At 62.4% G+C, this 25,888-nt stretch overlaps 1 protein-coding gene across 1 annotated transcript; it reads left to right on the top strand.

Annotated features, from left to right (window-relative positions):
- Positions 1–9,024: 9,024 nt before the first annotated feature.
- On the top strand, positions 9,025–14,103 carry LOC137456729 (FAD-linked sulfhydryl oxidase ALR-like). Its single transcript, XM_068168318.1, has 3 exons — positions 9,025–9,228; positions 9,842–10,053; positions 11,774–14,103. The coding sequence occupies exons 1-3, from the start codon at positions 9,025–9,027 to the stop codon at positions 11,934–11,936; spliced, it is 579 nt and encodes a 192-aa protein (XP_068024419.1). The 3' UTR covers positions 11,937–14,103.
- Positions 14,104–25,888: the final 11,785 nt, after the last annotated feature.

Here is a 25,888-nt window from a genome sequence, read left to right as displayed (position 1 = left end):
AAGCCTTCTCCCTGACATCCCCTCAAGTTTGCTTTGTTCTTTCGATGGCTTCCACACCTCCCTGCCATAAATTGGTCTCTCCTGGTGCCTAATCATTAACTGGAGGGTGGGGGTGAGCTTCCCAGGGTGGGTGTGGGCTTCCCAGGACAGTAAAACTCGGCAGCTATCGCTGGCTGCTGCTGTTTCCTCCTCAGGATTTACTGACACCGGCTCGGAGGACCTGAGGACCTTTTTGTTTTGATCTGGAGTGGTTTTACAAGGCACAAAGGAGACCATAAATCAGCAGGCAATGCAGAGCAGGGGACTGCCCAGCTCTGAGAGGCCTGAGGAGAGCCAAGGCTTCCCCCCCGCGGCTGCAGGTGCCTGGCTGGACACCACGCAGCCCTTGCCAGGGAGCTCTCTGCCTGCCCCTCCAGGAGCAGCTCAACCACCACGGAGCTGCTGCTCTGGGCACTCAAAATCCTCTCTGTCATGGAGAGTGACTAAGCTGTAGCCCTGGGGAGCCACACCAGAGTCCCTGCCCCAAAGAACCCAAGGTCTGAAGGACAGGGAGGTCACCAGGGGTGCCTCTGGTCACCCAGGCTGCCTCTGCTGCTCCATTTCAAGAGCAGCTCTACAGAGCCATCAGCCACGGGGGCCCAGACTGCTCTGGCTGGGGAGAGACCTCCAAAAGTCCCTGCTGTGATTCTCTGACCCTTCCACTCCCACCTCTAGCCAGCAGTGCTCTTGTGCCAGCTCTCCCAGGGGCAAAAGCCAAGGAGCCTGCTGTGAACAGCCTGCCCCCCAGGCAGGACGTTCACCTCCTGGGCATCTCCTGCCTGGAGGCTCCAAGTCAGACCTTTCTCTCTCTGCCTTGAACAGGGGGAGCTGCTAGAGCTGGACTCACTGACCTCTGGCAACCCACCAGGGACAGGCAAGAGAGAAAAAGGTCTTGAACCACCCTTGAGAGATGGAAAGGAGCCTGGGCACCGCTGGGGGGGCTTGGCTCTCAGGAGAGCTTCTTCCTTCCCCATCACCCCCAGGATCAAACCCTGCCCTTTAATGCTGCTGAAGGTGCCCTGTGATGACACACAACCTATCAGCACCTCTAATGAAAGGGCCAGCTGCTGAAAGCTGATTGTGAGAACACAAAGATGGTTCAGACTTCAAATGGATGGAGGAACAGACCCTGATTTCCAAATAACCATCATCATCTTCATCAGCAGAGAGTGGAGCTGACAAAAGCCTCCTTCACCTGGGAGACAAAGGAAGCAGTTGAACCTCCACCCAGCCTGGGATGAGAGGTTTTGCAGTGTCTGACCCAGGAGAAGGATTTCAAGTGGCTCCCAACTCCAAGATGCAGTTTTTCAGTGGCTGAGGACTGGAGCTCAGAAATGCTCTGGGCACAGGCAGCATCTCCCCACCCCTGGGGCAGCTGCACTGCAGGAGCCTCAGAGGCTGTGTCCAGCATCAGTGCAGGGCATTCACTCAGCTCCTCAGGGGAAGAGTGTGGGGTGGAGAACAAAGAGCTGTGGCAGCTGGCAGTGTACATGCAACAGGGGAGCTGCACACCACAGGTTGGGTGGGGAATGGCTCAAGAGCAGCCTGCAGGAGAAGGCCTTGGGGGTGTCAGGTGGTGACAAACTCCCCAGGAGCCAGCAGTGGTCCCTGGCAGCCCAGAGCCAGCCCTGTGCTGAGCTGCAGCCAGAGCAGGGAGAGCAGCAGCACAGGGAGGGGATTCTGCCCCTCTGCTCAGCCCCCACCTGCAGCACTGCCTCCAGCTCTGGGACCCCCAGCACAGGAAGGACCTGGAGCTGATGGAGGGGCTCCAAAGGAGGCCAGGAAAGTGCTCAGTGGGTTGGAGCAGCTCTGCTGCAAGGCCAGGCTGAGGGAGCTGGGGCTGTGCAGCCTGCAGGAGAGAAGGCTCCAGGCAGAGCTCACAGCAGCCTGCCAGGACCTGAAGGGCTGCAGGAAGGCTGCAGAGGGACTGCTCCCAAAGGGCTGCAGGGCCAGGAGCAGAGGCAATGGTTTGAAATGAGAGCAGAGCAGATTGAGATGGGATGGCAGGAGGCTTCCAAGAGGATCCAACCCTCCAGGCCATTGTGGCTCCACGGTGCACAGCCTGCCCCACGTGCCTCACCTTCCACCAGGGGAAAATCCCAACAGCAGAATCCAGGCAGGCAGTGCTGGGGGGTGGGGAACTCTGGGCAGAATCTGACCTTGCCTCATGCTCAGTAAGGCAAAGTGCTCAGGGCCAAGGCTGTTGTGTTCCTCCTGGGTTAGTCAGAGAAGTGTTCCTGCTCTCCTAACCCCTTCCTCATTCCCCACTGCCATCCAGCAGTGTATGCAAAGTGCCTTATCTGCCCTGGGCTTCCCAGCAGCTGCTGCCTCACAGGGGAAGCTCACCCTGGCTTCAGAGAGAAGGAAAAACCTTTGTCCTCCTTGTGCCCCTCAGACCAAGCTAACCTTTCCTCTAAAGCCTGTGGGGAGAAGAGAGAGCTGCAGGGAGAGCTGTGGCTCCATGCCTGCCTGGCTCCATGCCTGCCTGGCTCCATGCCTGCCTGGCTCCATGCCTGCCTGGCTCTGCACAGCTCAGCACTTTCTCCCTGCACTTGCAGCCTGCCAAACTTCCACCCCTGACTGAGCCTTGCTGCGTTCTGCTTGCTTGGACCTGCTTCTTCTGCTGCTTCATCATCACCATCATCATCACCAGAGCCCCATAGAATGGTTTGGGTCACAGAACCACAGCATGCCTTCTGCTGAAGAGCTCCTTGAGTCCAACCCCCCCATGCCCACAAGCCCTGGCCCCAGGAGCCATGGCCACAGGCTCCTGGAACAGCTCCAGGCATGGGGACTCCACCACCTCCCTGGGCAGCCTCTGCCAGCCCCTGGCCACTCTGGCAGCAAGGAAATTCTTCCTTAACCTCCAACCTAAGCCTCCCCTGGCACAATTTCAGGTCATTTCCTCTCCTCCTATCACCTCAGGCTAGGGAGCAGAGCCCAACCCCCCCTGGCTGCAGCCTCCTCTCAGGGAGCTGCAGAGAGCACTGAGGTCTCCCTCAGCCTTCTCCAGGCTGAACCCCCCCAGCTCCCTCAGCTGCTCCTCCCCAGCCCTGCTCTCCAGACCCTTCCCCAGCTCTGTTGCCCTTCTCTGGACCTGCTCCAGCTCCTCAATGTCCTTCTTGCCATGAGGGGTCCAAAGCTTGGGCCAGGGCTTGAGCTGTGGCCTCCCCAGTGCCCACTCCAGGGGCAGGATCCCTGCCCTGCTCCTGCTGGCCACACCATTGCCTGGCCCAGGCCAGGATGCTGGTGGCCTTCTTGGCCACTTGAGCTCACTGCTGGCTCCTCTTCAGCTGCTGTCAGCCTCTGAGCACAATTCAACCACTGGATAAATCTGAGCTGAGATCCAGGCCCCCCCTGGTGCTGAAGTGCTGTGTGGCCTCAGGCTGCTTCCTGATGGCTGGGAGGTAGTTTCATGGCTGGGGAAGTTCTGCCTGCTGTGCAGCAGCCCTGCTCAGGGTGAGTCACTTCCCTGCAAACACATTTTGGGGCTTTCTGCTGCCATTTCCTACTTGACTGCAACCTCACAAACCTCAGAGTGACTAACTCCTGCTGCTGCCTTGCTGCCTGGGTGCACTTTAGGCTCAGGTCCTTGTCTGTAAACACAGCTCAGCTTCCTGCTGGTGCTGCCCTGGAGAGGGCACAGGGCTTTACCTGGAGCTGCCTACAAAACCATCACCAAAACCTGAGGGGTTCAGGGCAGGGCCTCCAAAGACCTTCTGTTGAGGAGACAGAAAATCACAGAAGGGTTTGGGCTGGGAGGGAGCTCCAGAGCTCACCCAGCCAAGCCCTGCAGGCAGCAGGGACATCCTCCCCTGGAGCAGGCTGCTCAGAGCCCTCTCCAGCCTCACCTGCAACAGCTCCAGGCAGGGAGCCTCAACCACCTCCCTGGGCAGCCTGCTGCAGTGCTCCAGCAGCCTCCTGGGGCACAACTTGTTCCTCACCTCCAATCCCAATCTGCTCTGCTCTCATTTCAAACCATTGCCTCTGCTCCTGGCCCTGCAGCCCTTTGGGAGCAGTCCCTCTGCAGCCTTCCTGCAGCCCTTCAGGTCCTGGCAGGCTGCTGTGAGCTCTGCCTGGAGCCTTCTCTCCTGCAGGCTGCACAGCCCCAGCTCCCTCAGCCTGGCCTTGCAGCAGAGCTGCTCCAACCCCTGAGCATTCTCCTGGCCCTGCTCTCCCTGCTCCATCAGCTCCAGGCCCTTCCTGTGCTGAGTGCTCCAGAGCTGGACCCAGCAGAGGGATGTGAATCTGGTCTCAAATATGGGTCTAGAGCACAAGTCCTGGAGGGGCAGCTGAGGGAGCTGGGGGTGTTCAGTCTGGAGAAGCTGAGGGAGACCTCATTGCTCTCTGCAGCTCCCTGAGAGGAGGCTGGAGCCAGGTGGGGCTTGGGCTCTGCTCCTGAGGAACAAGGGACAGGACAAGAGGAAACAGCCTTGGGTTGCACCAGAGAGGGCTTAGCTTGGACATGAGGAACAATTCCTTCCCCAGAAGGGTTATCAAGGCCTGGCTCAGGCTGCCCCAAGCCTGGAGGGGTTTCAAAGTCCTGGAGCTGTGGTGCTGAGGGCCACAGCTCAGTGGTGCCCTGGCAGTGCTGGGGTAGGGTTGGATTTGCTGATCTTCAAGACCCCATCCTGTGCCTCTATCATCTCTTTTCTGGCCCTCTTCTTCCTTCCTCCTGCACTCCCTGTGAGCTGCCAGCTCCCCAGCTGTTGTTTCTCAGGTGGCAGAGATAAGAGCAGAACATCAAACAGCAGTCTTCCTCTGAGAAAGGCAAACACAGCCCTGGCATCGCCTCAAGCCCAGCCTGCACCATCGCTTCCTGGTGGTTACTGTCACTGCCCTCCTCCTGCTCTCAGCCAGGGCTGAAGTGGCTGTCAGGCAGAGCACCTCCCTGGGGAGGGCTCAGTGCCCACTCACAGACACCAGTGACCAGGTGAGGGAGGTGATTCTGCCCCCCTGCCCAGGCCTCACCTGAGGGCTGTGCCCAGCTCTGGTGTCCCCAGCATAAGGACAGCAAACTGCTGGAGCAGGGCCAGAGCAGGGCCAGGAGAATGCTCAGGGGCTGGAGCAGCTCTGCTGCAAGGCCAGGCTGAGGGAGCTGGGGCTGTGCAGCCTGCAGGAGAGAAGGCTCCAGGCAGAGCTCACAGCAGCCTGCCAGGACCTGAAGGGCTGCAGGAAGGCTGCAGAGGGACTGCTCCCAAAGGGCTGCAGGGCCAGGAGCAGAGGCAATGGTTTGAAATGAGAGCAGAGCAGATTGGGATTGGAGGTGAGGAACAAGTTGTGCCCCAGGAGGCTGCTGGAGCACTGCAGCAGGCTGCCCAGGGAGGTGGTTGAGGCTCCCTGCCTGGAGCTGTTTGAGGCTCTGAGCAGCCTGCTCCAGGGGAGGATGTCCCTGCTGCCTGCAGGGCTTGGCTGGGTGAGCTCTGGAGCTCCCTCCCAGCCCAAGCCTCTCCATGATCCCATGGCTGGGCATCCCTGCTGTGGGAGCAAAGGGATCACCTTGTGCTGCTGTCTGCAAGCTCCTGAGCTGCTGTGCTTGTGTGCCCTGCTCAGCCAGGGTGGGCTGCAGCTGCTGTGCTGAACTGACACCACTGACCCAAACCCCTCCATGACTCTGGTGGGGCCAAGCTTCGCTCCCTGCCCCCAGGGAGCAGCCACTCTTCAAAGGGGTCTCCATCAGGAGCTGGTTTGCTATCAGCCTCCACCACACCTTTTGACTTTCTGAACTCCTATTTCAACTATCCCAGCAAATGAAATCAGTGAGGAGGAAGCAAACAGACAGCTAACAGCCAAGCCAGGAGATTGCTTTGCCTCAGAAACATCTCTGCAGCTCTTTAATTGCTTGAAGGCAAAGCAATAAAGCACTGGGGGAAATTCCCTGGGGTCCCTTGGCCAGATCCCTGCTCAGCCCTCTTCCCTGAACTGAAAAAACCAAAGGCATGAGGGCAGCAGCATCTTTTGAAGGTTCATTGGTTGCTGGTGGGTACAGAAAACAGCCAGAAGGTCTCCTGCCCCTCACTGATCTTCCCTTTGCAAGTGGAATTTAGAGACAGAGCTGTTTCATAAGAGGATGGCCTGGGGGAGAGCAGCCCCAGAGGGGAGCTGAGCAGTGCTCAGCAAGAGATAGAGGCTGGGGGCAGAGTCTGCTGAGTGGTGCCCAGGGACAGGACAAGGGGCAGGGGACAAGCTGGAAGCAGCCCTGGCCAGCACCTGGCACCTAAAGCTCAGCCACTCACGTTTGAGTGTTATTTTCATCCCCATTCCTCCTCGCAGCACTGCTTCCACTCTGCCCCTTTGCCACCCTCACCTGCCCCATTTTCCCCCTTTTTCCCCTCAAACCCACAGCACCTGAGCTCTGCTGCAGTCTCCTCCCTCCCCAGCTGTGGCCACTTGGCCCTCCCCACCCACTTCCCTATGTAATCCCCACCAGGAAGGGCAGCAGCCCTGAGCTGAGCCCCTCGGGGCTGGAGGATCCTCCTCTCATCTCTGGTGAGTACCCATGGCCTCCCCATGGTGTGCACTGGGTGATGGTGGTGGTGACAAAGGCCGGGGGGCCTGGTGGCCCCCCGGTTGTTAGGGCCAACATTGACTCCTCCAGGATCACAGAGTGCTCAGGAGAGGTTGTGGAGTCTCCTTCTCTGGAGAGTTTCCAAGCCCCATGCCATGGTGCCCCTGGGCAAGCTGCTTTGGCAGGGCCTGGCCTGGGTGATCCCCAGAGGTCCCTCCCCACCCCCCCGTGCTGGGGATCTGGGGCTCTGTGCCAAGAGCTTTCCCAGAGCCACCTCAGTGTCTGCTCTCAGGCACTCTGCCCCTCAGCAGTGTCGGTGGGAAGTGTTCTCCTGACACTGCAGACTGAAGAGGAGAAACCAAAGAGCTGTGAGGAGGAAGGTGGAGATCATCAGCTGGGTGCTGCGCTGCTCCCAGCAGCAGGCTGAGCTCTGACACCCTCTGGAAGGCAAGGGCTGGGCCAGCTGCTCTGGAGCCATGCACTGCCTGCCAGCCCCCTGCCCCTCTCTGTGCTGGGAGGCCAGAGGGCACCAGCTGCCAGCAGCAGTGTTGGCAGCTGGTGCCACACAGATGGTGGCTGCAGAGCAGAGGCACAGCAGCACAGGCGCAGGGGAGAGGCATTCCAGGCAGGCTCCCAAGCAGGGTGCAGGGAAGCATGGCTGGGGCAGGGGCAGCAGTGTCAGGGGGAAGGTCCCTGGAGAGGAGCAGGCAGTGTGAGCTTGCAGCACAGAAGGCCAAGGACAGCCTGGGCTGCATCCAAAGCAGTGAGGCCAGAGATGGAGAGAGGGAATCCTGCCCCTCTGCTCTGCTCAGCCCCCACCTGCAGGGCTGTGCCCAGCTCTGGGACCCTCAGCACAGGAAGGACCTGGAGCTGATAGAGCAGGGCCAGAGGAGGGACATGAAGATGCTCAGGGAGCTCATCCTGTCCCTGCAGCCCTTTGGGAGCAGTCCCTCTGCAGCCTTCCTGCAGCCCTTCAGGTCCTGGCAGGCTGCTGTGAGCTCTGCCTGGAGCCTTCTCTCCTGCAGGCTGCACAGCCCCAACTCCCTCAGCCTGGCCTTGCAGCAGAGCTGCTCCCACCCCTTGATCATCTTTGTGGCCTCCCCTGGCTCTGCTCCATCAGCTCCAGGTCCTTCCTGTGCTGAGGGCTCCAGAGCTGGGCACAGCCCTGCAGGAGAGGTCTGAGCAGGGCGCAGTGCCCCTGGCAAGCAGTAACTGCTTCCTCCAGGTAGCTGTGCAAGCATGTGGCAGGTGCTGGAAGGTCTGCAGCCTGCTCTGGGTGTGCTCTGCTGCAAGTGCAGGAGCTGCAAGTGCATGATCTGTCTGTTTGCTCTGCACACCACGCTGGTGACTGCCACTCTGCTGCGGATGATGCCAACCTTCATCGCCAAGGGCAGGCAGGGAGCTGCGCCGTGCCATGGGGCACACACACAGCAGCTGCTCACAAGTGGGGTCCCCAGCATCTGGGGCCAGCTCTCTTTACTATCTGCATCAGGGGATCCAGGCTGCCCAGGGCAGTGGTGGAGCCCCCACGCCTGGAGGGGTTTCCAAGCCCTGCTGCTGCGCTGCGCAGAGCCCTGGCACGGCGCTGACCTGTCAGTGCCAGGGCACCCGGCCCCGCGCCCTGGTCCTCCCCGTCGCTGGCTGCGCCCCGGCCCCGCGCCCTGGTCCTCCCCGTCGCTGGCTGCGCCCCGGCCCCGCGCCCTGGTCCTCCCCGTCGCTGGCTGCGCCCCGGCCCCGCGCCCTGGTCCTCCCCGTCGCTGGCTGCGCCCCGGCCCCGCGCCCTGGTCCTCCCCGTCGCTGGCTGCGCCCCGGCCCCGCGCCCTGGTCCTCCCCGTCGCTGGCTGCGCCCCGGCCCCGCGCCCTGGTCCTCCCCGTCGCTGGCTGCGCCCCGGCCCCGCGCCCTGGTCCTCCCCGTCGCTGGCTGCGCCCCGGCCCCGCGCCCTGGTCCTCCCCGTCGCTGGCTGCGCCCCGGCCCCGCGCCCTGGTCCTCCCCGTCGCTGGCTGCGCCCCGGCCCCGCGCCCTGGTCCTCCCCGTCGCTGGCTGCGCCCCGGCCCCGCGCCCTGGTCCTCCCCGTCGCTGGCTGCGCCCCGGCCCCGCGCCCTGGTCCTCCCCGTCGCTGGCTGCGCCCCGGCCCCGCGCCCTGGTCCTCCCCGTCGCTGGCTGCGCCCCGGCCCCGCGCCCTGGTCCTCCCCGTCGCTGGCTGCGCCCCGGCCCCGCGCCCTGGTCCTCCCCGTCGCTGGCTGCGCCCCGGCCCCGCGCCCTGGTCCTCCCCGTCGCTGGCTGCGCCCCGGCCCCGCGCCCTGGTCCTCCCCGTCGCTGGCTGCGCCCCGGCCCCGCCCCCTGGTCCTCCCCGTCGCTGGCTGCGCCCCGGCCCCGCCCCCTGGTCCTCCCCGTCGCTGGCTGCGCCCCGGCCCCGCCCCCTGGTCCTCCCCGTCGCTGGCTCCGCCCCCGGGCCGTGGCGCTCCGCCCCCGCAAGATGGCGGCGCCCAGCGGCCGGGCGGGCAGCGGCTCCTCGCCGTTCCTGAGCACCGAGAGTGCTCCTTTCGCCTTTCCCTCCGCCGCCCCGCACGGCGCCGCGGGCTCTGCGGCGGGGGAGGCGTCCAAGAGGCCGTGCCGAGCCTGCACGGACTTCAAGAGCTGGCTCCGCGAGCAGCGGCAGCGGGCGGCCCCCGGAGCCGGGGTAGGCACCGAGCGAGGGCCGGGGGTGGGGGGGAGCTGTCCTCGTCCCGCGGCTGCGGAGCGGTGCTCCAGCTTGCCCCAGCAGTGTGCCGCAGCCTGCGCCCCCCGCTGCAGCGTTCCCCCTCGCTCCGTCCCCCCCGTTACGGAGCAGCCTCTCCCCGCCGGGCCGCAGAGCAGCTCCGGCCTCGTCCCTGCCGAGCGTGGGGGTCTGTGCCCCTCTCGCAGCGAGTTGGGGGCCAGCTCCTGGCCCGGGTAGCAAGTGAGGGGAGGAGAACAGCCTCAGGTTGCCCCGGGGGAGGTTCCGGTTGGATTTCATGGTCAATCTCCTCACCGGAGGTACGGGATCAGGCTGCCCGGGGAGGTGGAGTCGCCCTCCCTGGAGGGGTTTGTGAGACCCTGGCTGTGCACAGGGAGATGTTGGGGTCTGGTCGGACTCGATGACCTTGAGCTGCTTTCCCAAACAAGCAATCCTGTGCTTCCCTCCCAGCCGGGTGCAGAGGCTGTTCCCCCCAGGGGCACAGCACATACCCAGCTGGAAGAGCCCTCCAAGCCCTTCCAGCCCAGCCTTAGCCCAGCGCTGAGGGGCAGCTGACAAAGCCTCTGTCCTGCTGCAGGAGCTGGCGGTGAGGGAGGACAAGGAGCCCCCCCCCAACTGTCCCCTGGACAGCGAGCAGCTGGGGCGCAGCGCCTGGGCGCTCCTGCACACCATGGCAGCCTACTACCCTGACCGCCCCTCCGGGGCCCAGCAGCAGGAGATGAGAGACTTCATCAACCTCTTCTCCAAGTTCTACCCCTGTGAGCACTGCGCTGAGGACCTGAGGGACAGGTGAGCTGCTGGGGGGGCTGCAGCCTGGGGGCGGCAGGAGGCAGGGGGGCTGCAGCCTGGGGGCGGCAGGGGCAGGGGGGCTGCAGGGGCAGCTGCTGGGGTCTGTGGGCTCCAGAGGTGCTGGCTTTTAGTCTTGCATAAGTCTGAGATGCTCAGAAAACCTCTTCCTTCTGCTGGTACCTTGTGTGCTGCCTCCAGAGGCACTCTGGGGGCTTTCTGCTTCAACCTGGGCTGCATGGCAGTGGTGCAGTTAGATTGGGACTTGCAGCAGGTTGGCTCTCCCCTGGAAATGCCCTTTGTGAGCAGGCAGGAAGGCCAAGGTGGCCTGGGCTCTGCTGCTGGAGACACTCCTGCTCCCTCAGCTTTGCTCTTGGAAGTTTCAGCTGCTCTGTTCTGGACCATGACCCCCCACAGGAAAGAGTCAAAGTGAGTTACTGACCCAGCAGGCCTCACATGGCTGAGGGGCTGCTCAGGCTTTCATTGATAGTTCTGCTTTGAGTTTTCCATTGGACTTCTGTGTGATGAGCTCATGGTGGTTGTTCTGAGCAGAGATAAGACTCCTGTGCCTTCCTCAGGTGATAAGAGCAGACAAGGAATGGAACAGAGGCAGCTGCAGCCATCAGCATTGTGGAGTGTCCCCTCTTCTGGGCTCTCTGTGGGATTCATTCTGCAGCAGTAGAAAGGATGACTCTGGGTCCCTCAGGTCAAGAAGGACCTCAAGGAACTGCTTGAAAGAGTATCCCAGAGCCACAGAGCTGCTGCAGGCAGTGTGAGGCCAGGCTGAGGCAGCTGGGAGCAGAGCAGCCTGGGGGCTGCCCTCAGTGCTGGGGATAAAGATGAGCAGGGCTGGAGCCAGGCTCTGCTCAGGGATGGCCAAGGGCAGCACTGGGGGCCAGCTGGGGCAGAGGAGCTGCCAGGGGAACAGGAGGGAAACCTTTGTCCTGTGAGGGTGGCAGAGCCTGGAGCAGGCTGCCCAGAGAGGTTGTGGAGTCTCCTCTGGAGCCTTTCCAGCCCCCCTGGATGTGTTCTGTGTGCCCTGCCCTGGCAGGGGCTGGACTGGGTGATCCCCAGGGGTCCCTCCCAGCCCCTGTGACTCTGTCTGTGTGGGGCTGAGGCTACTGCCCGCTGCAGGGGTCCCTCCCAGCCCCTGTGTCTGTCTGTCTGTGGTGCTGTCTGTCTGTCTGTGGTGCTGTCTGTCTGTCTGTGGTGCTGTCTGTGGTGCTGTCTGTCTGTCTGTGGTGCTGCCCGCTGCAGGGGTCCCTCCCAGCCCCTGTGACTGTCTGTCTGTCTGTGGGGCGCTGTCTGTCTGTCTGTGGGGCGCTGTCTGTCTGTCTGTCTGTGCTGCTGCCCGCTGCAGGGGTCCCTCCCAGCCCCTGTGACTGTCTGTGTGGTGCTGTCTGTCTGTCTGTGCTGCTGCCTGCTGCAGGGGTCCCTCCCAGCCCCTGTGTCTGTCTGTCTGTGGTGCTGTCTGTCTGTCTGTGGTGCTGTCTGTCTGTCTGTGGTGCTGTCTGTCTGTCTGTGGTGCTGTCTGTCTGTCTGTGGTGCTGTCTGTCTGTCTGTGGTGCTGTCTGTCTGTCTGTGGTGCTGTCTGTCTGTCTGTGCTGCTGCCTGCTGCAGGGGTCCCTCCCAGCCCCTGTGTCTGTCTGTCTGTGGTGCTGTCTGTCTGTCTGTCTGTCTGTGGTGCCCGCCCCGGGGCCTCACGCCGCTCTCCCGCCCGCAGGCTGCGCCGGAGCCAGCCGGACACCAGCAGCCGCAGCAGCTTCTCGCGGTGGCTGTGCCTGCTGCACAATGAGGTGAACAGGAAGCTGGGCAAGGCAGAGTTCGACTGCTCCCGCGTGGACGAGCGCTGGAGGGACGGCTGGAAGGATGGCAGCTGCGGGTAGCCCGGGCAGGCTGCCCTGGGAGCTGGCAGAGCCTGGCAGGGCCTGGCAGAGCCTGGCGGAGCAGCCCGGCCCTGCAGGCAGCTCTGAGTCAGCAGCTGGCTCTGTGCCTGCTCTGTGCCCCTGCTCTGGCTGTGCCAATAAAGGCAAAGCAAACTCTAACAGACACTTGGCAGTCTCCTCCCAGCAGGACTGTGCTCAGTGATGTCAGCAGTGCATGGCCTGAGTGGCTGAAGCCTTCCTCGCTCCTCCCTGGGGGTGTGCAGGGCCGGGCTGGATGAGGCCTGGAGCAGCAGAGTCTTGCTGGGAGGTGTCCCTGCCCCTGGGGGGGAGGTTGGAGCAGCTGAGCTCTAAGGTCCCTTCCAGCCTGAAGCATCCTGTGCAGGGAGGTCACTGCCAGGCTCCTGCAGGCTCGTTCATGAGGACCCTTCCTTATTTCAGGGGCATCTGCTCACTCCTGAGCGTGGAGTGGGGGCTGCCCTGCCCCATTTGACACTGCCCTGCAGGCCCTGGCCTTGCTTAGAAGCTGCAGCCAAGGGAAGCCTTCATTCCAGAGCAGCCTGCAGCTGCTGCTTGTGCCAGGCCTGCCCTCCTTCAGCAGGGCAGGGTCAGACTGGCTACGGGAAAGACACTTTTGGGGAGACCCTGGCACAGGCTGCCCAGGGAGGCTGTGGATGCCTCCTCCCCAGAGGTGCTCAGGGCTGGGCTGGATGAGGCCTTGAGCAGCTTGGTCTAGAGGAAGGTGTCTCTGCCTGTGGCAGGGGCTTGGAACTGGATGATCCTGGAGGTCTCTTCCAGCCCAACCCAATCTGTGAATCTCTTCTGAGACTCCAATTGTTGTGGAACTTGGATCCAGTTCAAGGCACTGAGTCTTGGAGCCATCAAAGTCTTGAGCCCAGGTTCCTCTCAGTCTTTCTGTTCCAGGTCAGAGAAGAAGACACTGCAGGAAGGGAACTAAAGAGATGGAGGCCAGCCCCTGGTCTGCTGAGGGAAGCAGCAGCTGGGGCAGATTCCAAGGGTTTAACTTGCTTTGGAGCCAGAAGTGGCAGGATGGAAAGTTCTGCTTGGAGCAGAAATCCTCTGCTGTGAGCTTGAGGTGCAGCAGGAGGAGGCACAGGCAGCTTGCTTTGGCACTTGTCTCAAAGCCTTGCTTTGGTGTTTGCTGACCTGGTTAGCCTCAGCTAAGACTCTCTAGAACCAAAGGACTCCACAGTGTCAGCTTCATGGAGGAGTTACAGCACAGGGGACTCAAGGGGGTCCCTGGAGTGAATTCCCTCTGACACTGCTCCAAACCCATGCTCTCTGTACTGCTAGGCCAGCTTTACTCCACCACTGTATTGATACCCAAGGGTGGATTTCAGATCCAAGAGTCCCTCAAGGGTCTGTGCTGGGCCCAGTGCTGTGCAGTGTCAGTGATGCAGTGAGGCTGCTGCTGTCTCCAAGCTGAGTGGTGTGGTTGGTAGGTCTGAAGGGTGAGCTGGGACCTGGGCAGGGGACCTGGGCAGGCTGCAGAGCTGGGCTGAGGAGATTCTCATCAGGGTCAGTAGGGCAAGGGGCAAGGTCCTGCAGCTGGGTCAGGGCAGCACAGAAGTGCTCAGGGCTGGAGCTCCTCTGCCAGGACAGGACAGCTTGCCAGCACTGAGGCCATCAGCTGTGGCTGCTGGGGAGGCACTCCATGAAGTGGCCACTTCCTAGGATCCTACAAGGGGTTGGGCTGGGAGGGACCTCAAAGCTCATCCAGCTCCAACCCCCCTGCCATGGGCAGGGACACCTCCACCAGCCCAGGCTGCTCCAGGCCTCATCCAGCCTGGCTCTGAGCACCTCCAGGCTTGGAGCCTCCATACCTTCTCTGGACAACCTGTTCCAGTGCCAGGCTGGATGGGGATTTGGTGCAGCACTGCTCCCTCATCTCCCTGGCTGTGCAGGGAGCTGCACTTGGCTGCCTCAGGCATCTGATGACCTCTGTGGGCTTGAGGGGGTGGGGAGGGGAGGATTTTGGAGTTGTACCAGATGTCAAGTTGCAATCTCCCAGAATGAATTGTTCTGGAAGAGACTTTGTGTGCAGAGCATGGGGAGCTCTGGCTGCACCTGGATAAACTGAGCTTGGAAATGTCTGTGTGCAAATGGAATTGTGGAGGTGAAAACAATAAAGGAACCAAGCACAAAGCTGCAGCTGACAGCAAGCTGAGTGGTGTGGTTTGTAAGCCTGAAGGGGGGGGATGGGAGCCATGCAGAGGGAGCTGGGCTGAGGGGGATCTCATCAGGGACAGTGAGGCAAAGGGCAAGGTCCTGCACCTGGGTCAGAGCAGAGATTGGAGGTGGGGCACAACTTGTTCCTCAGGAGGCTGCTGGAGCACTGCAGCAGGCTGCCCAGGGAGGTGGCTGAGGCTCCCTGCCTGGAGCTGTTCAGGGTGAGGCTGGAGAGGGCTCTGAGCAACCTGCTCCAGGGGAGGATGTCCCTGCTGCCTGCAGGGCTTGGCCTGGGTGAGCTCTGGAGCTCCCTCCCAGCCCAAGCCTCTCCATGATCCCATGGCTGGGCATCCCTGCTGTGGGAGCAAAGGGATCACCTTGTGCTGCTGTCTGCAAGCTCCTGAGCTGCTGTGCTTGTGTGCCCTGCTCAGCCAGGGTGGGCTGCAGCTGCTGTGCTGAACTGACACCACTGACCCAAGGACTGCTGGGGAATGAGGAGACCCTCTCTGGCCTACTCCCCACAGCCCTTCTAATCCACCCCAGGAGGCCTTTGGCCTTCTCAGCCACAAGAGCACATTGCTGGCTCCTGGGCATCCTGCTGTCCACCAGGACCCCCAGGTCCTTTTCCCCTCCACTGCTCTCCAACAGATCAGGCCCCAGCCTATCCTGCTCCATGGGGGTGTTCTCTCTCAGATGCAAGACTCTACCCTTGGCTGTGTTGGGTTTCAGTCAGTTTCTCCCTGCCCAGCTCCGCAGCCTGCCCAGCTCTGCCTAAGGGCAGCACAGCCCTCCTGTGCCAGCCACTCCTCCCAGTCTGTGCCATGCTGAGGTGCTGCTGGAGGCACTGGGGTCACCTTCCTCAGGAGCCTTGCAGCCTTCCCAAGGCCTCACTGCTTGCACCCAGAGCTGCAGTTCTGTTGCTCTTTTCCCCTCTCCCACAGCAGAGGGCAGGGAGGCTCCAGGGCTCTGTCCTCACCAACGGGAGCAGAGTTGCCTCAGCAGGAGCCAGGGGCAGGTGCTGGTGGAAGCACTGCTGTGCCTTAGCATTTTCCCAGGGATTAGCTGTTCCTTTGCAGTGTGCTGGGGCTGGCAGTCTCCTGCTTACAGGAGGGCTCCCGGGAGGCTCTTCCCCTCCAGCACGGCGCAGGCAGTGGCTGATGCTCCTTCCTGCAGGGGCTTCAGAGGCTTGGAGAGGGTAGGGCTCAGATTTCCCTTTGGGCTTTTTTGCCCTTTCCTATCAGCACTGATTTGTTTCTGTTGTTCTCTGCCATTCCTGGGGTGGTTGCTCAGGAGTTTGAGGGGAGCAGAGCAGCCCTGCAGTGCTTGCTGTGGGCAGGAGCAAGCACTGGAGGAGAAGCTGCCAACAAGGTGGTGTGAAGCCAGCTCTTGGGCTTGTAGGCTGATAGGAATAGACCAGACCAGGTTGGAAGAGACCTTCAAGATCATTGCATCCAACCTATCATCCAACACCACCTAATCAACTCAACCATGGCACCAAGCAGCCTATCAAGCATCCTCCTGCACACCTCCAGGGATGGGGACTCCACCACCTCCCTGGGCAGCACATCCCAAGGGCCAATCTCTCTTTCTATAAAGAACTTCTTCCTAACCCCCACCCTAAACCTCCCCTGGCACAGCTTGAGACTGTGTCCTCTTGTTCTGGTGCTGGTTGCCTGGCAGAAGAGACCAACCCCCACCTGGCTACAACCTCCCTTCAGGGAGTTGGAGAGAGCAAGGTCTCCCCTGAGCCTCCTCTTCTGCAGGCTAAGCAACCCCAGCTCCCTCAGCCTCTCCTCCCAGGGCTGTGCTCCAGACCCCTCCCCAGCTTTCCAAATCCCATCCCTGGAAACATACTGAGGGGCCTGGAGCAGCTCTGTGAGGAGCAGGGGCTGAGAGCCCTGGGTCTGAGAGCCTGCAGCAGAGCAGCCCCAGAGGGGAGCTGAGCAATGCTCAGCAAGAGCTAAAGGCTGGGGGGCAAGAGGCTGGGGCCAGGCTCTGCTCAGTGGTGCCCAGGGACAGCACAAGGGACAAGAAGCACAAAGTGGCACCCAGGAGGTTCCATCTGAGCAGGAAGGGAAAGTTGTTTGCTGTGAGGCTGCTGGAGGCCTGGAGCAGGCTGCCCAGAGAGGTTGTGGAGTCTCCTCTGGAGAGCTTCCAACCCCCCCTGGGCACTGTGCTGGAGCAGGGGTTGGTCTGGGTGATCCCCTGAGGTCCCTTCCAACCCCCCCAGCTGGCATTCTGGGATGCATCCCCTGGCATCCTGCTTAGTGGCTTCTGTGCTCTGTTACTGCTGTGTGCTTCCGAGGGATGAGCCTGGGAGAGTTTGCTTCGCACCGGGTCCAGGCCAGCAGCAGAGGGCAACAGAGCAGCTCCCTCCCTGCCTCAGCCGCTGAGAGCCAAGAGCTCCAGGCTGGCCAAGGGCTCCCTCCTGCTGGTCCTGCCCTGTGCCTCGGGCAGGAGCTGTCGGTGACCCCAGTTGCCCGCAGAGTGTGCAGTGCCTCTCGTCCAGGTGTCTGAGTGAGCGATGGGCAGCTGCAATCTGCCTTCCAGCTGTGGTGAGCCACTGGCTGGCTGCTTTCTCCAGCATGTTGCCTACCTGAGCTTCAGCTCAGGACTGCTCCTCCATGGGGAAGTGCAGGATGCTGCACAGCTGAGGAGGGGATGGGGAAGGATGAGTGGATTGTGGCTGCTGTACAGTCCCTTGCTCGACTGCAATCCAGGGCACTGCTTGCAGGAAGGCAGCCACAGCTGTGGGCAGCCCTCAGGAATCCCTTGGGTCAGAGCCTTTGCCTTGCACAGAAACAGAAACAGTTTGGTTGGAAGAGACCTTTGAGATTGTGGAGTCCAAACCCTACCCAGCACTGCCAGGGCACCACCAGCCCTTGGCCCTCAGCACCACAGCTCCAGGGCTTTGAAACCCCTCCAGGGGACTCCACCACTGCCCTGGGCAGCCTGGGCCAGGTGCAGATGTGAGGCAGATGTCTGCCTTGCTTAAAGGTGAGCTGCTGCCTGCTGGCACCACCCAGCTGTGCCACACATGAGCTCTGTAGGGGCTGCACAGACTCCTGAGGGCTGATGCACAGCCAGACACAGGCCAGGGGCTGATGCACAGCCAGACACAGGCCAGGATGGTGCACAGCCAGACACAGGCCAGGGGATGGTGCACAGCCAGAAACAGGCCAGGATGGTGCACAGCCAGACACAGGCCAGGGGATGGTGCACAGCCCAGACACAGGCCAGGGGGTGGTGCACAGCCAGACACAGGCCAGGGGATGGTGCACAGCCCAGACACAGGCCAGGGGATGGTGCACAGCCAGACACAGGCCAGGATGGTGCACAGCCAGACACAGGCCAGGGGATGGTGCACAGCCCAGACACAGGCCAGGGGGTGGTGCACAGCCAGACACAGGCCAGGATGGTGCACAGCCAGACACAGGCCAGGGGATGGTGCACAGCCCAGACACAGGCCAGGATGGTGCACAGCCAGACACAGGCCAGGGGGTGGTGCACAGCCAGACACAGGCCAGGGGCTGATGCACAGCCAGAAACAGGCCAGGATGGTGCACAGCCAGACACAGGCCAGGGGGTGATGCACAGCCCAGACACAGGCCAGGGGGTGGTGCACAGCCCAGACACAGGCCAGGGGCTGATGCACAGCCAGACACAGGCCAGGGGCTGATGCACAGCCAGACACAGGCCAGGATGGTGCACAGCCAGACACAGGCCAGGGGATGGTGCACAGCCAGACACAGGCCAGGGGATGGTGCACAGCCAGACACAGGCCAGGGGGTGGTGCACAGCCAGACACAGGCCAGGGGGTGATGCACAGCCCAGACACAGGCCAGGGGGTGATGCACAGCCCAGACACAGGCCAGGGGATGGTGCACAGCCAGACACAGGCCAGGGGATGGTGCACAGCCAGACACAGGCCAGGGGGTGATGCACAGCCCAGACACAGGCCAGGGGATGGTGCACAGCCCAGACACAGGCCAGGGGATGGTGCACAGCCAGACACAGGCCAGGGGCTGATGCACAGCCAGACACAGGCCAGGATGGTGCACAGCCAGACACAGGCCAGGGGATGGTGCACAGCCAGACACAGGCCAGGGGATGGTGCACAGCCAGACACAGGCCAGGATGGTGCACAGCCAGACACAGGCCAGGATGGTGCACAGCCAGACACAGGCCAGGGGATGGTGCACAGCCCAGACACAGGCCAGGATGGTGCACAGCCAGACACAGGCCAGGGGATGGTGCACAGCCAGACACAGGCCAGGGGATGGTGCACAGCCAGACACAGGCCAGGATGGTGCACAGCCCAGACACAGGCCAGGGGATGGTGCACAGCCCAGACACAGGCCAGGATGGTGCACAGCCCAGACACAGGCCAGGGGATGGTGCACAGCCAGACACAGGCCAGGATGGTGCACAGCCAGACACAGGCCAGGGGATGGTGCACAGCCAGACACAGGCCAGGGGGTGATGCACAGCCCAGACACAGGCCAGGGGATGGTGCACAGCCAGACACAGGCCAGGGGGTGATGCACAGCCAGACACAGGCCAGGGGATGGTGCACAGCCAGACACAGGCCAGGGGGTGGTGCACAGCCAGACACAGGCCAGGGGGTGATGCACAGCCCAGACACAGGCCAGGGGATGGTGCACAGCCAGACACAGGCCAGGATGGTGCACAGCCAGACACAGGCCAGGGGATGGTGCACAGCCCAGACACAGGCCAGGGGATGGTGCACAGCCAGACACAGGCCAGGGGATGGTGCACAGCCAGACACAGGCCAGGGGGTGATGCACAGCCCAGACACAGGCCAGGGGATGGTGCACAGCCCAGACACAGGCCAGGGACTGATGCACAGCCAGACACAGGCCAGGATGGTGCACAGCCAGACACAGGCCAGGGGGTGGTGCACAGCCAGACACAGGCCAGGGGGTGGTGCACAGCCAGACACAGGCCAGGGGATGGTGCACAGCCAGACACAGGCCAGGGGGTGATGCACAGCCCAGACACAGGCCAGGGGATGGTGCACAGCCAGACACAGGCCAGGATGGTGCACAGCCAGACACAGGCCAGGGGATGGTGCACAGCCAGACACAGGCCAGGGGATGGTGCACAGCCAGACACAGGCCAGGATGGTGCACAGCCAGACACAGGCCAGGATGGTGCACAGCCCAGACACAGGCCAGGGGATGGTGCACAGCCCAGACACAGACCAGGATGGTGCACAGCCAGACACAGGCCAGGATGGTGCACAGCCCAGACACAGGCCAGGGGCTGATGCACAGCCCAGACACAGGCCAGGATGGTGCACAGCCAGACACAGGCCAGGATGGTGCACAGCCCAGACACAGGCCAGGGGATGGTGCACAGCCCAGACACAGACCAGGATGGTGCACAGCCCAGACACAGGCCAGGGGGTGGTGCACAGCCAGACACAGGCCAGGGGGTGGTGCACAGCAGCCATGGACTCAGAGTAGGGATCAAACTCCCTTGCCATGGTTGTCAGCTGCCCTGGATGCTTCGTGGAGGAGGAGGAGGATGTGGAAGGAAGATCAGAGGAGAGCTGTGCCCTCAGCGAAGCTGTTCCTTTGGGGGTGCAGGGGTGCAGCCCAGCCTGGCTGCGTGGAAGAGGTAGGAAGAGATCCCAGAGAGTTTCTGGAGAGCCCTGCTCTGCATTAGCAGATCTCTGGGAAGGAGAGCAGCCAGGTTAAATCAATGTCCCTCCCACAGCAGGCACCCAGCAGAGACTTCAGTGCAGTCCCTAGAAATTCCCTCTCTTCCCCAGAGCATCCAGCACCTCAGGTCCCAGGGCAGGGACTTTCCTTGCACCTGCTGCTTGTGGTCAGGCCAAGCTGGCATCTCCCTGCTCCTTCCACCCCTGACACCTGGCCCAGGCTGCCAGGAGTGTGGCTGTGCCTTGTGTAATCGTTGAAGGGGCAGGAGGTAGGCAAGCTGTAAGACGAGGACTGTGGCTATGGGCTCAGGGGATCCCCACTCAGCTCTTCCTCAGCAGCTGCTTGCTGGCCTCCAGGTAACTCACTCCATGTGCTGCAGCTGCACTTCCCCTGCTGCAGAATGGGGATAAAAATAGTGGTTTCAGCAGCCCTGGGTTCTGGTGCCTGTTTAGATGGAAATAATCTTCCAGGGAAGCTATTTTAATGTTTGTTGTGCACAAGCCTGGGCCTGAGAGTGCTCAGAGTAACCACAGCACTCAGCTCAGGCTGCCCTCACTTCTCCTGCAGCCCAGCCTGCCAAGGACCTCTTCACTAGTTGATCACTTGAGAAACAAAACATTTCTTGTGTGCAGAGGACAAGGAAGCTGATGGAGGGTCTGGAGAGCAGGGCTGGGGAGGAGCAGCTGAGGGAGCTGGGGGTGTTCAGCCTGGAGAAGAGGAGGCTGAAGGAGACCTCCTTGCTCTCTGCAGCTCCCTGAGAGGAGGCTGCAGCCAGGTTGGGGTTGGTCTCTTCTACCAAGGAACAAGAGGAGATGGCCTCAGGTTGCCCCAGAGGAGGTTTAGGTTTGACATAAAGAACATTTTCTTGCTCAAAAGGGTTGCCCAGGCCTGGCCCAGGCTGCCCAGGCAGCGGTAGGGTCCCCATCCCTGGAGGGGTTTCAGAGCTCTGGAGATGTGGTGCTGGGGGCCAGAATCCCAGAGGTCTCTTCCAGCCTCCACAGCTCTGTGGTTCTTGAGCGGTGCCCTGGCAGTGCTGGGTTTGCAGTTTGGCCTCCATGACCTTGAAAGGCTTTTCCAGCTCGAACCCTGCTGTGGCTCCCTGATTTGCAGTCTCACTGCACACAGCTCACTCCTTCCACAGCCACCAGGACCCTTACTGCCCCCAGCAGCTGTGCTGTGGATCCTGCTGGGTGATGTGACACCAGCACAACGGAAGGCTGAGCTGGGGAAGCCCTTGGCTGCAAAGCTGGAGGTGGCTCTCCTGAGAGCTGCGGGGGCTCTGCATGTCAGAGCCTGGTGGAGCTGCTGGGCAGCTGCCCTGAGGCCTTGGAGCTGTCAGCTCTGCTCTCATTGCCACCCTGCTCAGCTCTGACACCGAGCAGGTAGCAGATGAGGAGCACCAAAGCCAACCTGCTGGCCAGGCCCTACAAGATGTGACTTGCTGCTGTGGTCCTAGGAGGTTGGTTTGGAAAGCAGCCAGGGATCTTCTTTCCCTTTCTCTGTCTCCTCTGAGGCTGCACCTTCCCAGGGCAGAATTCAGCCCAGGTTTGCCAAAACCCCAAATTTTCTGATGCTGCATTTCATCTTGATGCATCCTGGGCTGCATCCAAAGCAGTGTGGCCAGAGGTGAAGAGAGAGGATCCTGTCCCTCTGCTCTGGGGAGACCTCACCTGCAGGGCTGTGCCCAGCTCTGGGGCACTCAGCACAGGAAGGGCCTGGAGCTGATGGAGCAGGGCCAGAGGAGGCCAGGAAAATGCTCAGGGGGCTGGAGCAGCTCTGCTGCAAGGCCAGGCTGAGGGAGCTGGGGCTGTGCAGCCTGCAGGAGAGAAGGCTCCAGGCAGAGCTCACAGCAGCCTGCCAGGAGCTGAAGGGCTGCAGGAAGGCTGCAGAGGGACTGCTCCCAAAGGGCTGCAGGGCCAGGAGCAGAGGCAATGGTTTGAAATGAGAGCAGAGCAGATTGGGATTGGAGGTGAGGAACAAGTTGTGCCCCAGGAGGCTGCTGGAGCACTGCAGCAGGTTGCCCAGGGAGGGGGTTGAGGCTCCCTGCCTGGAGCTGTTGCAGGTGAGGCTGGAGAGGGCTCTGAGCAACCTGCTCCAGGGGAGGATGTCCCTGCTGCCTGCAGGGCTTGGCTGGGTGAGCTCTGGAGCTCCCTCCCAGCCCAAACCACTCCATGATTCATTTGGAGAGGAAGCACAGCAGAAGTTTACCAGGGGAGCCCTCAGCCTGCAGCTGCAGCTCTGGAAAGGGTTTTGAAACCTTATGAGGGTTTCTTCATCCAGTCTGACTCCCCTGCAAGTGCTGAGCTGGGACCTTTGTGCCTCAGGTCCTGCATTCCGCTCCCCAGGTTGTCTCCTGCTGACTCCTGTCACCGCAGGCTCCCAGCCTGCTTTCCTGCATTTGCCTTGCAGAGGAGCTGCTGGATCCCACCTGAGGCAGGGCTGCTGCTCAGAGGTGGATGAGTAACCAGCTGAGAAATGATCTTCCAGATATTTTTGGATCTCTTGGGGTGGAAGGCATTCAGCAGCTTTCTAGTGACGGTGTGCTAAGGCACTCCGAGCCCTGCTCTCTGCTGCTGGCCTCGCTGGGTCTCTGAGCTCCTCTCAGGGTTTCCATCAGCTCTTCTTTTCCTAGACACTAAGGGCTGCAAGCAGCAAGAGCCAGGCTGTAAGGAGCCTCAGGCAAAGCATTTAGCAGAATCCCAGCACGGGGGGGGTGGGGGTGTGGGTTGGAAGGGGCCTCTGGGGATCAGCCAGTCCCAGCCCCTGCCAAAGCAGCTTGCCCAGGGGCACAGTGCCCAGGGGGGGTTGGAAGCTCTCCAGAGGAGACTCCACAGCCTCTCTGGGCAGCCTGCTCCAGGCCTCCAGCAGCTTCACACCAAAGAATTTTCTCCTCCTGCTCAGGTGGAACCTCCTGGCTGCCACTTTGTGCCCCCTGCCCCCCAGCCTTTATCTCTTCCTGAGGTCCCCTCTGGGCTGCTCTCCTCCAGGCTCTCAGCCCCAGGGCTCTCAGCCTCTGCTCACAGAGCTGCTCCAGGCCCCTCAGCAGCTTTGCAGCCTCTACTGGACTCTCTCCAGCAGTTCCCTGTCCCTCCTGAACTGGGGAGCCCAGAGCTGGACCAAAACTCCAGCTGTGGCCTCACCAGGGCAGAGTGGAACACACTGAGGACTTCCCTTGTCCTGCTGGCCACACTCCTCACAGTGCCCCTGAGCAGCAATCAAATGAGGGCACTGCAAAGCCCAGCTCCAAGCCTGCTGCCTGGGGAATGTGAGGGCTGAGCCATTGTGCCACCCACACCATGTCCAAGTCAGCAGCAGGGCTCAGGGAGCTGGTGGGCAGCAACGGCTGGCTGGAGCCTGGCCCTGGTCCCCTCGGGCCGTGGGCTGTGCTCTGCCTGTGGGGGTTGCTCAGCCTGAGCAGCTTCATGAATCCCCTGGCAGAGCTGTTCAGCCTGAGCAGCTTCACCATGTATCCCCTGGCAGAGCTGTTCTGAGCACAGGGCAGTTTCACATCTCCCTTTTCTTCCAGGGACCTCAAGCAGACAGTGTGGCTGATTTGCCTGCTGCTTGCCCCTGCCCCAGGGAAGATTCAGCTGGTCCATCCCTGGGCCTTCTCCAGGCCAGGTCTGGTCCCAGGGCTGGCAGAGCTGGCAGTGGGAAGCAGGCTGTGATAGCCTCAGCCATCTGCCTGGAGATTATTGCTGCTTGACAGAGCAGAGCTGGCATCGCTGCCAGGCATTCAGCTGCCAACAGGTAAGGTGCAGAGCCCTCAGGTGGGCTCAGTCCAGACATATGCCCCTGAAGCACAGCTCTGCTCCCAGCTCTGGAGGGAGGGTGGAAATCCAGGGCATGTCAGGCACTGCAACAGGCTGCCCAGGGAGGTGGTGGAGTCCCCAGCCCTGGAGGGGCTCCGGAGCCGTGGAGCTGCGGTGCTGAGGGCCATGGTGCAGTGGTGCCCTGGCAGTGCTGGCTGAAGGGTTGGATTTGATGGTCTCAAAGCCCTCTTCCCACCAAAGCCATTCTGTGACCTACAAGCAGCAGGAAGCTCAGCTGGGATTTCCCACCACTTAATCCAACTCCTGCAAAATCAGCACAGAGGCAGAGCCCAGGCCCTGCCCTGCAGGGGCCCGGGGATGGTAACCACAGACAGAGCTTGTCCAGGCTGACCAAGCGCCCTGCAGAGAGCCAGAGGTCCTCTGCCCCCCGATGGGAGGGTGCTCAAGGTCCTTCCCCGCTCCTGGCTGCCTCCACCTGTCTGCTGAGCTGCTTTGCTTAGCAGGAAGCGCAGTCTGGGTGTGGGCTGAGAGGGCTCCTGTGCCGTAGCTGTGCTGTGGCAGGGGAGGAAGCAGGAGAGCTCACCCAGCAGGATGTGAAGGGCTGGGGCACAGGCTGCACACAGAAGCTGCAGAGCTGAGCCCTGGAGAAGGAGCATGGGTTTAGAAACAGGGACTGGCTGGGACAGGCTGCAGGGCAGGGCCTGTCGGGGCAGCGCTCGACAGTGGGAGGCACCCCCCAGGCAGCCCCAGAGGCAAGCAGGGGGAACCAAGCTGCCCTCTCCTCACAGCCACTGCTGTTGTGCACAGCAAGATGTGAGTGCTGCTGAGCTGGGCAGCCCCAGGGAGAGCTCTGCCCTTCCTGCTGAGGGTCAGGAGCAGACCTGGGGAGAGGATGACTGCCCTGCAGCAGAGAGAACCCGGAGGGCAGCGCCGCCGGCCCCAGCAGCCGGGTGCCCTCTGCCCTGCCAGGAACGGCAGCCCAGCAAAGCTGCCAAGGGCCACAGCCAGCTGCTGACGGGGCACAGCGGCTGGCACACCGCCTGCCACACCCCTGCCACACCCCTCCCTGCCCCACACCCCTGCCGTGTGCTGCCATGGGACTTGGCAGGGACACTGATCCCCACACAGCTGCGGTGCAGGGGCAGCAGGGCAGGAGGTGGTGCTGGGGCTGGGGGCAGGAGGTGGCACTGGGGCAGGAGGTGGCGCTGGGTCTGGGGCAGGAGGTGGCACTGGGGCTGGGGCAGGAGGTGGCACTGGGGCTGGGGCAGGAGATGGCACTGGGGCAGGAGGTGGTGCTGGGGCTGGGGGCAGGAGGTGGTGCTGGGGCAGGAGGTGGCACTGGGGCTGGGGCAGGAGGTGGCGCTGGGGCAGGAGGTGGTGCTGGGGCTGGGGGCAGGAGGTGGCGCTGGGGCAGGAGGTGGCACTGGGGCTGGGGCAGGAGGTGGTGCTGGGGCTGGGGCAGAAGGTGGCACTGGGGCTGGGGCAGGAGGTGGTGCTGGGGCTGGGGCAGGAGATGGGGCTGGGGCTGGGGCAGGAGGTGGTGCTGGGGCAGGAGGTGGTGCTGGGGCTGGGGCAGGAGGTGGTGCTGGGGCAGGAGGTGGTGCTGGGGTTGGGGGCAGGAGGTGGCACTGGGGCAGGAGGTGGCACTGGGGCAGGAGATGGTGCTGGGGCTGGGGCAGGAGATGGTGCTGGGGCTGGGGGCAGGAGGTGGCACTGGGGCAGGAGGTGGCACTGGGGCAGGAGATGGTGCTGGGGCTGGGGCAGGAGGTGGTGCTGGGGCTGGGGGCAGGAGGTGGCACTGGGGCAGGAGGTGGCACTGGGGCAGGAGATGGCACTGGGGCTGGGGCAGGAGGTGGCGCTGGGGCTGGGGCAGGAGGAGCCTCCCAAGGCCAAGTGCAGGCTGCTGGGTGCCAGCAGTGCCGGCTGCTCCCGCAGCTCCCGTCCGAGGCAGGATGATGTCAGGGTTGTCATGGCATCGGTAGCTATGGAGCCAGCAGCAGCACCCTGCTACCAGCACCGGCTCTGGAGATGGTCCTGCAGCCACGGGGGGAACTCCCTTTGCAGCAGTTGAGGGTTTCCCCCCTAACCTTCTCTTGTTCCTCCTTCCTGCTGTCCCTGGGGAGGGAGCAGGGGTAGGGTTTGGCCTCGGCCTCCTCCTGTGGCAGCTCTGAGGGTCTCCTTTCCTGCCGGTGGTACAGAAGAGCTTCTTCCCCCTCAGGCTTCAGGTCTCTGCTCCTGCAGCAGGAGCCCTGCCTGCACCTCTCACCTGCTGCGCTCTCGGGGGGTGACCCCAGCCCCTTCTGCT

Source organism: Melanerpes formicivorus, unplaced genomic scaffold (assembly GCF_026170545.1).
Source record: "Melanerpes formicivorus ecotype bairdi unplaced genomic scaffold, bMelFor1.0.p_v2 SCAF_135, whole genome shotgun sequence".
In the NCBI taxonomy this organism is placed as follows: Eukaryota; Metazoa; Chordata; class Aves; order Piciformes; family Picidae; genus Melanerpes; species Melanerpes formicivorus.
The sequence above is the reverse complement of the archived record's forward strand: the minus strand, read 5'-3'. Positions and strand labels throughout refer to the sequence as shown.

Coding starts and splice junctions, on each gene's coding strand:
- LOC137456729 (XM_068168318.1), top strand. CDS start 9,025: ATGGCGGCGCCCAGCGGCCGGGCGGGCAGCGGCTCCTCGCCGTTCCTG. Junction 9,229..9,841: donor GGGCGGCCCCCGGAGCCGGG/GTAGGCACCGAG, acceptor GTCCTGCTGCAG/GAGCTGGCGGTGAGGGAGGA. Junction 10,054..11,773: donor GCTGAGGACCTGAGGGACAG/GTGAGCTGCTGG, acceptor TCCCGCCCGCAG/GCTGCGCCGGAGCCAGCCGG.